The sequence below is a fragment of the Globicephala melas genome, chromosome 11, assembly GCF_963455315.2.
Source record: "Globicephala melas chromosome 11, mGloMel1.2, whole genome shotgun sequence".
NCBI classification, from domain to species: Eukaryota; Metazoa; Chordata; class Mammalia; order Artiodactyla; family Delphinidae; genus Globicephala; species Globicephala melas.
The window spans coordinates 44811324-44823779 of record NC_083324.2 but is presented as its reverse complement, the minus strand read 5'-3'; the positions used below and the strand labels follow the sequence as shown (position 1 = coordinate 44823779).

General features: G+C 38.7%; 1 protein-coding gene across 11 annotated transcripts in view; it reads left to right on the top strand.

Moving 5' to 3' along the window:
- ULK4 (unc-51 like kinase 4) overlaps positions 1-12456 on the top strand; it is a 523422-nt gene that overhangs the window by 32814 nt on the left and 478152 nt on the right. For all 11 annotated transcript variants that reach the window (XR_009565989.1, XR_009565987.1, XR_009565986.1 and 8 more), the window contains 4 exons: positions 977-1081; positions 4278-4338; positions 5722-5903; positions 6801-6847. Coding sequence is in view for 1 of the 11 variants with exons in the window: in XM_030846182.2 (XP_030702042.2) it covers positions 977-1081; positions 4278-4338; positions 5722-5903; positions 6801-6847 (395 nt within the window). In the remaining 10 variants the exon portion in view is untranslated. The remainder of the gene's footprint in view (positions 1-976; positions 1082-4277; positions 4339-5721; positions 5904-6800; positions 6848-12456) is intronic.

The following is a 12456-nucleotide window of genomic DNA, read 5'->3' as shown; positions in this document are numbered from 1 at the left end:
TTCTACTTAACCTTTCACTTCACTGATTTGATTTTCTGGTTAGCATTTTTTTGGTCAAAGTTTCAGTGGAAGTTCTTAATGCATAAATCCTCTTTTTTTTTTTTTTTTTGTCTGATGTGAAATACTAAGGCATAGCACCAGGAATAAAAGTTGAGTTTTGGGCTTCCCTGGTGGCGCAGTGGTTGAGAGTCCGCCTGCCGATGCAGGGGACGCGGGTTCGTGCCCTGGTCCGGCAGGATCCCACATGCCGTGGAGCAGCTGGGCCCGTGAGCCATGGCCTCTGAGCCTGCGCGTCCAGAGCCTGTGCTCCGCAACGGGAGAGGCCACAGCCGTGAGAGGCCCGCGTACCGTAAAAAAAAAAAAAAAAAAAAAAAAAAAAAAAAAGTTGAGTTTAAGGAGAGCACAAAGAAACATCTTGAATAACTGATGGGGAACATCTAGTTATTCATTTTCATTATGTGTCAATTCCGCTTTAACTAGGATTTGTAAAGATGTGGGTGTTTAATACTTATATAACAGGTCAGTACTTAAGCTTGAAATTTTTTTATGCTGTAATTTAAATTTCATATTGAATATTCTGTAAAGCAGAAATAAGCTGATTAATTTTTGGTCGATGAAAGATAACAACCCTGCTGGTAATTGAAAGACCAATTTGTCTTATCATAGTTTAGAACATCAAACTGTAGAAGATCTGTTTTCTAGTTCTAACCAGCCATTGTGGTAAACACGAGCAAGTCAGTTACTTTCTCTGAGCCTTGTTTTTTTCATCTGTAAAAATGGGAATAATGATACACTAGATTTAGGATTTTTGTGAAGATCAGATGAGACTGTCTGTGGAAGTGTTTTGAATAGCAGTGGAGGTCCATTGATACAGGTGACTTTTTTCAGTGGGGTCTACTCAGCATCTTACTAGCTCCGTCTCTTAAAGCTTTTCACTAGTCACAGAAACTGGGTCTAATTTTTGTTCTTGTTTCAGATCACAAGTGGACACCTGAGTCAGCAGGACCTGGAGACCCGGATGAGAGAGCTTATCTACACAGACTCAGATCTTGTCATCACCCCAATTATTGACAATCCGAAGGTGCGAGAAGGCACCCTAACAACCGAGGGCTGAAATCTGGGTGATGTTTTCATTCCCAGTATACTTTGCCTTATTTTACTTTTTAAAAAAAATTATTTATTTTTTTGGCCATGCTGCATGCGGAATCTTAGTTCCGCGACCAGGGATTGAATCCACGCCCCCTTTCAGTGGAAGCGCAGTCTTTTTTTTTTTTTTTTTTGTGGTACGCCGTCCTCTCACTGTTGTGGCCTCTCCCGTTGCGGAGCACAGGCTCCGGACACGCAGGCTTAGCGGCCATGGCTCACAGGCCCAGCCGCTCCGCGGCATGTGGGATCCTCCCGGACCGGGGCACGAACCCGCGTCCCCTGCATCGGCAGGCGGTCTCTCAACCACTGCACCACCAGGGAAGCCCGGAAGTGCAGCCTTAACCGCTGGACCACTAGGGAAGTCCCTTCTTTGCCTTATTTTCTCTCCTGTTCTTGTTGTCTTCTGCTTTTCTTTCTTTCTTGCCACGTGTCTATATTCCTAACCCTCACCCTTTTTGTAACCCTCTCCTCTTCCTGCGTCACTCTTTCACTGGAAGGGTAAGTTTTCTTCCCCCTTTGCAGCAGCTCTGCCTGTCAGTACATGAGCTGGAGAGTGGCTGCTGACTTCTAGACCTCAGACCTTAGCCTCAGTCCCTTCATTTCTCCATACTTAGGTGAATTACTCCAGACATTCTCCTCGCTGATGTGTTGTGAAGGCAGATATCAGGGAGCAGCGCTCACCAGACTGGGGTGGGTGGGCAGATCACAGGGAGACCACACCTCTCACAGGTTGTCAGGATTGTAGGGCAGATGATGGGGAGACACGGGGAGCTTGGGGAGCCTTGGTTACAATGCACTTCTAACCCAGTGGGATTTTCATTGCTTCACATCTTTGGAATATAATACTGTATTAGGGAATGATGAGTACTCTCCTTGGAAAAGGAAATTAATTTCTCAGTTCCTCTGTTTTCTGTTGATTTTCAGCTCCAACACACATTTCACCACCCATTATGCATTTTTATTTTCTTCCTTTTTTAAAAATGTTTTTTTCTTTATTAATTTATGACTGTTTCATCTCACTGGGGAAGCTTCTATAGTTTGGAACAAAAGGCTTCTTAGATCAATGTTTATTTACTAGATAGATAACATTTAATATAGATTACTTAGCTATTTGTCATAATGGAGCTATCTCTCTTTTTATGCATTCAGGTATCTGGCAGAGTAACTGTATATTATACCAAATTTCATGTGTAACAGGGTATTTTCCCAGTGGAACTTCTAGAACAATTTGTGCTATCTTTTGACCATATTCTGTATTTCTTTCTTTTTATAACCAGACTTAGTTGTTTCTGGGAAACCTTAGAAGTTTTTTTTTTTTAACTTTTAATTTTGAACTAATTTTAGACTTAAAGGTTCAAAAATAGTAGACTTCCTGTATACCTTTTACCCAGCTTCTCTTAGTGTTAATATTGTACAGGAACACAGTACTGTTAGCAAAACCAGGGGATTGACATTGGTACAGTGCTGTTAACTGATGAGCTGATTTGAATTTCATCAGTTGTGCCACCAGTGCCCTTCTTCTTATGTTCCAGGATCCCATGTTACAGTTTTTTTTTTTTTTTTTTTTTTTTTTTTTTTTTGCGGTACCCGGGCCTCTCACTGTTGTGGCCTCTCCCGTTGCAGAGCATAGGCGCCGGACGCGCAGGCTCAGCGGCCATGGCTCACGGGCCCAGCCGCTCCGCGGCATGTGGGATCTTCCCGGACCGGGGCACGAACCTGTTTCCCCTGCATCGGCAGGCGGACTCTCAACCACTGCGCCACCAGGGAAGCCCTACAGTTGGTTTCTATGCCTCCTTAGTTTGCTCCAATCTGTCCTTGTCCTTCACAGTCATGTGGTAATTTCGTATTCTTTCCTTGTCTGTCATGACCTTGACACTTTGAAGAGTACTGGGCAGGTATTAATATTTTGTAGAATGTCCCTCAATTTGGGTTTGCCTAAGTGTTTCTCATGATTAGAATGAGGGTATGTATTTTTGGTGAGAATACTACCAGCAGAAGTTTAAAAGATGCTCTATAGAGAGGTTTTGGAGAAGTTAGACATAGAAATGATGGTTGAATTTTTTTTAAATTAATTATTTTTGGCTGCATTGGGTCTTCATTGCTGCATGCGGGCTTTCTGTAGTTGTGGCGAGCGGGGGCTACTCCTCATTGCGGAGTGTGGCTTTCTCATTGTGGTGGCTTCTCTTTGTTGTGGAGCATGGGCTCTAGGCACATGGGCTTCAGTAGTTGTGGCACTCGGGCTCAGTAGTTGTGGCTCACGGGCTTAGTTGCTCCGCAGCATGTGGGATCTTCCCAGACCAGGGCTTGAACCTGTGTCCCCTGCACTGGCAGGAGGATTCTTAACCACTGGGCCACCAGGGAAGTTCGATGGTTGAATTTTTTAATTAAAAGTGTCATGTTGAAGTACCCCAGCTATTCCAAACTCATGAATCCAGCTGCTATACACTTTCCTCACTTTGCTCAAGGAAATCGTGTGCTTTCCTATTCATGAAGTTGTATCTTCGCCAATTCAGTCATCAAGTCCTCACCACTCTTCAAGACCTCATGCCACTTTCCAGGTCTTCCATAAGCCCTGCCCTGACCACATCAACCTAAAGTCCTTTCTGATTCTCTATCTTTTTGGAAACATTTCTCTGAGTATTTTGTCTGTAATTATGTCCCGCCTGTTTTGCATTCTAATTTAAATATCTTATGTTTTTCTGTTGTTTCACAGATGTTTGTCTTATCTTTCTAACCAGTGTGTCAGCTCTCTGGCAGTAGGATCATGTCTTTGTATCCCCCTTAGCACTTAGCATAGTGCCTCACCCTAGCAGGTATCCAATAAATATTTGTTGAGTAACTAAATTTCTAACCTAGAGGTAAATTAGCCTAAGAGTAAGCCAGGATAGGGTGACCCTTTTCCATGATGCTTTATTTTATTGAAGATATCAATTGAAATGATATTATTTTATGCATTATTACCTATATTTGTATATTTTAATCTGAAGGGGCTTTGCTGAATGCTTATTCTTTTTGGTGATAAATTTTACAGTGTTATTTTCTGTCCTCATTGATTTATAATCTGATATAGGAGACATATCAGGAGATAGATACCCATCTTAAAAGGTTTTGTTCTGTTTTTTTAACCACAGATAATGAAACAACCACCAATTAAATATGATCCAAAAATATTGCATCTACCAGCACATTCAGGTAGGATCATAAAGGGCTTATCAAGCACATAGATTCATGGCGGACAAATACAAATATGAAATTTAATAGCAAATGGAATATTTTATTTATGAATAGCTAAATTTTTATTTTCTTGCCAACTGGCTATATTCTTGAGACACTGTATAAATTATTAACAACCTGTAATCCATTTGAGCCAGCGTTTGACCTTACTCAGCTGGGTCTAGGCTGCTCAGTACTCTTGTGAGTGGGAAAGTTCCTATGAAACTGGGCGAGTTTTCCTGTTGAACGGGTGGGCCCTCCTCCTGTCCTTTCCCTTGTAAAGCCAGTTGAATTTCCAACATTAATGGTGCTCTTATGGGTACAGAAGGTTGGAAACCACAATGAAGAATCGAGAGTCTACTTGAGGGAGTAGGGCAGTTGAGATCAGGGTCAGATGGTTGGTTCACTTTTGTGGGGTTGATGTAGGACTGGAGATACTTAAAGGTTGATTGTTACATTCCCTTTCCCCTAACAAAGTCTTACTTAGGGTGAGCATAAGAATTTTTCTTATACCTTAAACTTTGATGTATTTTGTTTGATAAGTTATATTTTAAGCTGTTAAACTAGATCTGGAAAAATTCTTCATCATAGAGTAGAATCTACGATTTGAAATCAAATCAAAGTAAATTCAAAATAAACAACATAGGTTCAAATTGAAATAAACTGTTCCAAGTAGAAGCACTATTTATGAAAACTTAGAGGAAAATTATCTCAAAATAGTATTCCGTCCCTTTCCCCCTTTACTTTGAATTATTTTAGGAAATTATTGTTATAGCTTATTTTGTTTAAATATAGAGATTAGGTGAAACTATGTTAATTTTAGCTGGCATTTCATTTCCCAGTTTTTGTCTTTTGTTTGTATAGGGGTTTGGAGGTGGGACTCCCAGATGATTTCAGCTTTGTATTAACCTAGTTATGTTTACTAGTAATTTCACTGGGACCTTATAACATCTGTAGAAATTTTGGCTTTTCCAGTACTTCAAGGCTAGGTTGCTTTATTTTATGCAAAGGGTATCTTGTTTTTTCCATAGTACCGTTTTATTTAAGTTTGCATTTTGTTATGTTCTTGGTTGCAAGAACATTCTCCTAAATTTAGGCATCTACCTTCTTTTTTTAAGCATAGGTTTCCATTGACATAGTGCAAACCGTCTCCATGGGGAGAAAAAGAGATGAACATAGAAGAGCAAATAAAAGTAGTGATGTCTTTCGAGTATTTTTGGTTTTGACAGTGTAAATTTATAATTTTCTGTGTGCCCTCACCTTAGGTATTGAAATTCTGTGTTCCATTTTATTCTTCTTGTAATGTTCTCAGCAGTCCTTTTTCACGTGGTCCCCACTTTTAATATTTTCTTTCCTCTGCAGTGGATAAATTAGTATTTCTAGAAGACCAAGATTGGAATGACTTTCTGCAACAAGTGTGCTCACAGATCGACTCCCCCGAGAAGAGCACAGGGGCCTCCCGAGCCAAGCTGAATCTCCTTTGCTACTTGTGCGTGGTGGCCGGACACAGGGAGGTGGCCACCAGGCTCCTCCACTCACCCCTGGTACGTAGTTAAGTCGTGAAGTAAAGACTCCTCTTATCACGGGCTTGCAGCTCTCCTTCTGCACATAACTCTTTTATTTCTGTAGAGATTAAAACAAGTGCTAAAATACTAATAAGATTTAGTTACAATGAAAAAAAGTGACTCATCAAGATGATAGGTTTGCCAGAATTGTCCTCTGTTTAATGCTTAGATCTAAAAGCAGTCGAATCGACAGTGATTTTGAACAACTCCTTTGGTAACACTCAGCTTGCATTTTACGTTAATTTGTAGTAGTTGTAAGGTATTTTTCATCTGTGAAATCATAAGACAGAGGTCTTGTCATCAGCTGCTGGAGTGAGCTGCCCACGTGGAATAGGGGCTCTTTTTACTGGGTCTTCCTGGTAAATTCCAAGGCTTCCGATGTGACACTGAACGGGGAACTGAGTCTCTAAGACTTTTCTTTTTCCTTCTTCCCCTGGAGATATTTCTTGGACCGTCTTGATTCATCGATGAAACCGTGGGAACTCGGCAGATCTTTTGAAGTCGTCCTCAGAAAGGAGTTACAGTGGTCTGGGGCCTTTTCCCTTGTGGGCCTTTGTTTGGGAACTGGCTTGAAAAAATTTAAGTTCATTTTCTTCCAGGATAGTATTACAGTTCCTTATTTGGTACTTGGTGTGTGTTTGTGGGGTGAGGGGCAGAGGCATATTTAGGGAATATAATTCAGTTGGAGAAACTGAACGTTCTTATTCTTAGTTTTTATTTTTATCTTATATTTACAAAGATGCAAAAACACTGAATGTAATTCATTTCCTTGGTGCAGGCTTTGCATTTCATGTGTATACTGGTTTGATTTGTTAACTTAGTGGTCACTTTCTGTGTCATTTCATGAATTAAATACATCTTAATTTTTTTTTCTAGTTCCAATTGCTAACCCAGCATTTGCGAATAGCTCCAAACTGGGATAGGTAAGTAATATTTACATCTTAATAAATTATTATATTATTAAGTAGTTAAAACATACATATTTATCAAAAGCACATAGTCCTAAATACTTATCACGAAATAGTCTAAAGTAATGATGACCCTGAATCATAGCACTTTCTATAGGCATCCCAGTTGTCCATTTAAAAAGATTTCAAAATAGTCTTTATTCTAATATTATAAATATAATTCCAAGGTTATGTAAACTACATCTGGAAGCTTTATTAATGATTACTCTTTTGAATATTCTTTATCAAATACTTTACAATTATCCCTGTGTTTTAATTTAGTTATGCTTCTAAGGCGTTTTCCCTTGCCACTTTATCTTTCCTTAAGATGGTTTACAAAATCTAATGAGATTGTGTTCTGTAAACTCCTGATGGAAGGATGTGTACTTGCTTATATGAGGGCAGCATACTCGGTGAAAAGCTCATTAAAGTGTAAGAAGGCTCTGTGCTCTGGTTGCCAATGAGACTTGGTCAGATAACTGATTACCTCTTTCCGAGTCTCAGCTTCTGGGGGACTGTTTGTGGGATGATGAAAGTGCTTTGGATTCAGACAGATGTGGGTGTAGATCACAAATCTGCCCCCAGGCAAATTATTATAACTGCTGAGTGTCAGTTTACTCATCTGTAAAATGGGCATAGTGTATCAACTTCATAGATTTTTGGTAACAATCAAATTTTTTTTAACTGAAGTATAGTTGATTTACAGTGTTGTTAGTTTCAGGTGTACAGCAAAGTGATTCAGTTTTATATATTCTTTACAATTAAATTTTGAATGAAGTAGGTGTATGAAATACCTTGCCCGGTGCCTGGTTCTTATTGGGTACTTAGTGTATTTTGGGGGTTTGGAAGTTGGTGTTATCAATCCTACTTATCTTGTATTATTGTTGAGAAGCTTGTGAAAACTTGAATGTGAAGGGGTTTTGTAAAATGTGCCAGTGATAGGATAGTAATTATTTTCCCATGCTGCCAAAATATAGGGGAAACACTAGGTGTTCAAAAATGCTTTTTTGGATAATTATTCCTATGCATCTTCTAATGTTACTCTCTCAAGGTAAAATCTGGCGTTACAAAATAGGATTTTTAGATCATTTTTGGGCATGTTAAACTTTGAGAAGGATTGTGGCATGCTCACTGTAAAAGAAACCAACAAAAAAATCTTAGCACTTCGGCTAAAACAAATTATATCCTTGAATAGGGTGCCCTCTGCTGATTTTTAAAAAACAGACATTCTTAATCCTTTCCAGGTACTACTATTTTTTTCCATTTTTTAGATCTAAGTTTAATTGTAAAACAGTTTTTATTTGAGGAATATATGGATAGATAAGCCCTATGCTTGGAGCCTTCTTTTACTCTCTTTCTCCATTCAAATACTACTTCTTCCAGCGAGGCCTTCTCTGTCCTGGGTCATATCACCTTGACAGCATATGATAAGGGTCTTTAACTTAGCTGGGGGACAATCACTGTTGAAGTATGTATGTTTATTCCTTGGCTTTGTTCAGTATATAGAAAAAATAACATATAACTTTTTATGTTTCTCCACTTTATAACATGTATTCTTTTAATGTCACTAATTAATTTGTCTGAGTTTTTTTATGGTATGCCTCTTTTTATATGCTATGAATATTTGATCATTTTATTTACCCTTCCCTATTTTTGGATAGTATTATAATATTGTAAATAATATATTGATGAACATTTTGTGCTTAAATCTTCATGCCTATTTTTCCTTTCTCCCCTAAGGGCAGATTTGTAGAATTAGAATGAATGGGTAGAGGGCAATAGATATTTTTGTGACTTCTCATAAGTTGCTGAAATGCTCTATAGAAATATGATATCAACATGCATTCCCAGTCAATGTGTGTAAAAATGCTGTTTTGTTAGAACTTTTAACAGTGAATACTTATCAAATTTTATAGCCTTTGCCAATCAACTTTATTGAGGTATAATTTACAGATAATGCATAATATTTTAATTTAAAAATTCTATTATAAAATATATGTAACAAAATTTACCATTATAGCCATTTTAAGTGTATAATTCAGTGGCATTATGTATATTGCGATACGTATGTTGTGCAACCACGATCACTGTCAATTTCCAGAACTTTTTCATTATTCCGAACAGAAGCTCTTCCCCATTAACCAGTAACTCCCATCCCTCCTCATCCCAGTCCCTGAAAACCTTTGTTATACTTTTTGTTTCTATGAATTTCCCTGTTGTAGGTACCTAATATAAGTGGGATCATACATTTGTCCTTTTGTGTCTGGCTTATTTCACTTACCTGAATGTTTTCAGAGTTCATCTGTGTTGTAGCATGTATCAGACTCATTCTTTTTTAAGGCTGAATAATATTCCATATGTGTATATGCCACAGTTTATCTTTTCATTTGTTGATGGACACTCGGGTTGCTTCTACCTTTGGCTGTTGCAAGTAGTGCTGTTGTGAGCATTGGTGCGAATATACCTGTTTGAGTCCCTGCTTTCAGTTCTTTTGTGTATATACCTAGGAGTGGAATTGCTGGATTATTTGATAACGTTATGTTCAACTTCTTGAGATACCATCATAACTGTTTTGCACAGTGGCTGCACCATTTTACATTTCCACCAGCAATGCTTGAGGGTTCCAATTTCGCCACATCCTCTTCAACCCTTATTTTTTTTCAGTTTTTTTTAATAGTAGCTCTCCTAATGGGTATGAAGTTATATGTCGTTGCGGTTTTGATTTGCATTTCACTAATTACTGATGTTGAGCACCATTATTTACCTTCTCTGGAGAAATGTCTGTTCAGGTCCTTTGCCCATTTTCTGACTGGGTTTTGTGTTGTTTATTTATGGGAGTTCTGTATGTATTCTAGATATTAACGACATACTAGGTATATGACTGACAAATACTTTCTTCCATTCTGTGGGTTGCCATTTTACCCTGATAGTGCCCTTTGCATAAAGTTTTAAGTTGTGATGAAACCTAGTTTTTCATTTTTTCTTTTGTTGCCTGTGCTTTTAGTGTTCTAAGAAGTCACTGCAAAACCAATGTCATAAATCTTTTCATTTGTTTTTTTCTAAGGATTTTATAGTTTTAGCTCACATTTAGGTTTTTGATCCATTTTGAGTTAGTTTTTTTTAATACAGTGTTAGGTAAGAGTCCAGTTTCATTCTTTTGTTACGTTTATATCCAGTTTTCCCAGCACCATTTGTTGAAAAGGCTGTCCTCTCCCCATTAAACGGTATTGGCACTCTTGTTGATAATCATTTGACCGTATATGCTGACGGTTTGTTTCTGGGCTCCCTGTTCTATTCCCTTGGTTTATAAATCTGTCTTTATGTGAGTATCACAGTGTCTCGATTACCATAGCTTGGTAGTAAGCTTTGAAATCAGAATATGTGATTTCAACTTTGTTCTTTCTCAGGTTTATTTTAGGGTCCTTTGATATTTATATTCTAGGAAGGATTTTTCTAATTTTTAGTATAGTTTGGTACTTTAATAAAGTAAATGCTCATCGTCAATTTTTAAAATACAGTTTCTCCATTTGTGAATTACTTCACTTCCTGGTTGATGGGATTTCATTATTTGGTAGTTTTTTGTTTTGTTTTTTAAATAGAATATCTCTCAGGCTCTGCTTCTGGAGTTCCTCCTTCCTTGAAGCTTTCTGCCTGTGGTTTTGGGGCTCAGGCATAACAGGCTGAATGAGACCTTCTTGCACCTTCAGGCCACACTCACCTCTGTGCCGTGCTGCTTTGTTGCTCACTCGTGTGCTGGCTGCAGCTCTGGAAGACTCAGGGACCAACCTGACTTTTTCTTCCTCTTATATGTGACTAGTTTGATTTTGTTTTCCAGTGAAAAAAGAATTTTTCTTTATATTCCAGGCTTGCAAACTTTTACTAGAATGTATCTAGGTATCCCTTTTTACTAATTTGCTTTGCCAGTCGGTCTGTTAAATGCTGCAACCTTTCTTTCGCTTTCCTATTTCCTTATGATTTCCTCATCTCTATTTCATCCTTTTTCTGCTCCTGAAACTCCTGTAGGATGGGTGTCTCTCTCTTTTTTTTTTTTTGCTTGCCTATTTATTTATATTTTTGGCTGCGTTGGGTCTTTGTTGCTGTGTGCGGGCTTTCTCTAGTTGTGGCGAGTGGGGGCTTCTCTTCGTTGTGGTGCATGGGCTTCTCATTGCAGTGGCTCCTCTTGTTGCGGAGCATGGCCTCTAGGCGCGTGGGCTTCAGTAGTTGTGGCACGTGGGCTCAGTAGTTGTGGCACATGAGCTCTAAAGCTCAGGCTCAGTAGTTGTGGCTCACAGGCTTAGCTGCTTCGCAGCACGTGAGATCTTCCCGGACCAGGGCTCGAACCCGTGTCCCCTGCATTGGCAGGTGGATTCTTAACCATTGCGCCACCAGGGAAGCCCAAATTTAGTGTCTATTGACTTAATTTTCTTTTGCTTTCTCACTCTTCTATTGAGATACAATTCACATATCAAAAAATTCACCTTTTCTTGGTTTTTGTTGAGTTTATTTTTTAGAGCAGTTTTAGGTTCACTGCAAATTAAGGGGAAGGAACAGAGTTTTCCCACATATCTCTGCCCCCACATATGCATCGCCTCTCCAATTATCACTATCCCCTGCCAGAGTGGTACATCCTAAATTGACACATCAAAATCATCCAAAGTCTATACATTACGATTCCGTCTTAGTGTTGTACATTCTGTGGGTTTGGACAAATGTATGACGATGTGTATCCATCACTGTGGTATCACACAGAGGATTTCCACTGCCCCCAAAATCTACTGTGTTCTGCCTATTCATCCCTCTGACAACCACTGAACTTTTTATTACCTTCATAGTTTCTCCTTTTCCAGAATGTCATGTAGTTGGAAACATAAAGTATGTAGTTTTCTCAGATTGGCTTCTTTTACTTCGTAACATTCATTTAAGGTTTCTCCATGTTTTTTCATGGCTTGATAGATCATTCTTTTCAGTGCGAAGTATCCCATTGTCTGCAGGTACCACGGTTTATTTGACCATTCACATACTGAAGCTCATCTTGATTGCTTCCAAGTTTTGACAATTATGAGTAAAGCTGCTGTTAACATCCATGTGGACATATGTATTCATCTCCTTTGGGTAAATACCGAGGAGCCTGTTTGTTGGATTGTGTGGTAAGAGTACATTGAGTTTTGTAAGAAATCACCAAACTGTCTTATAAAGTGACTGTACCATTTTGTATTCTCATCAGCAATGAATGAGGGTTCTATTGCTTCACATCCTTGCCAGCATTTGGTATTTTCAGTGTTCTGGATTTTGGCTATTTTGATAGGTGTGTAGTGGTATCTTGTTGTTTTAACTTGCATTTCCCTGATGACATATGGCGTGGAGCATTTTCTCATATGCTTATTTGCCATCTGTATATCTTCTTTGGTGGAGTGTCTGTTCAAGTCTTTGGCCCATTTTTTCATCAGGTTGTTTTCTTATTGTTGAGTTTCAAGAGGTCTTTGTATATTTTGGAAAACAGTTTTTTATCAGATGGGTCTTTTGCAAATATTCTTTTCCAGTCTGTGGCATATCTTCTCATTCTCAACATTTCTTTTGCACAACAG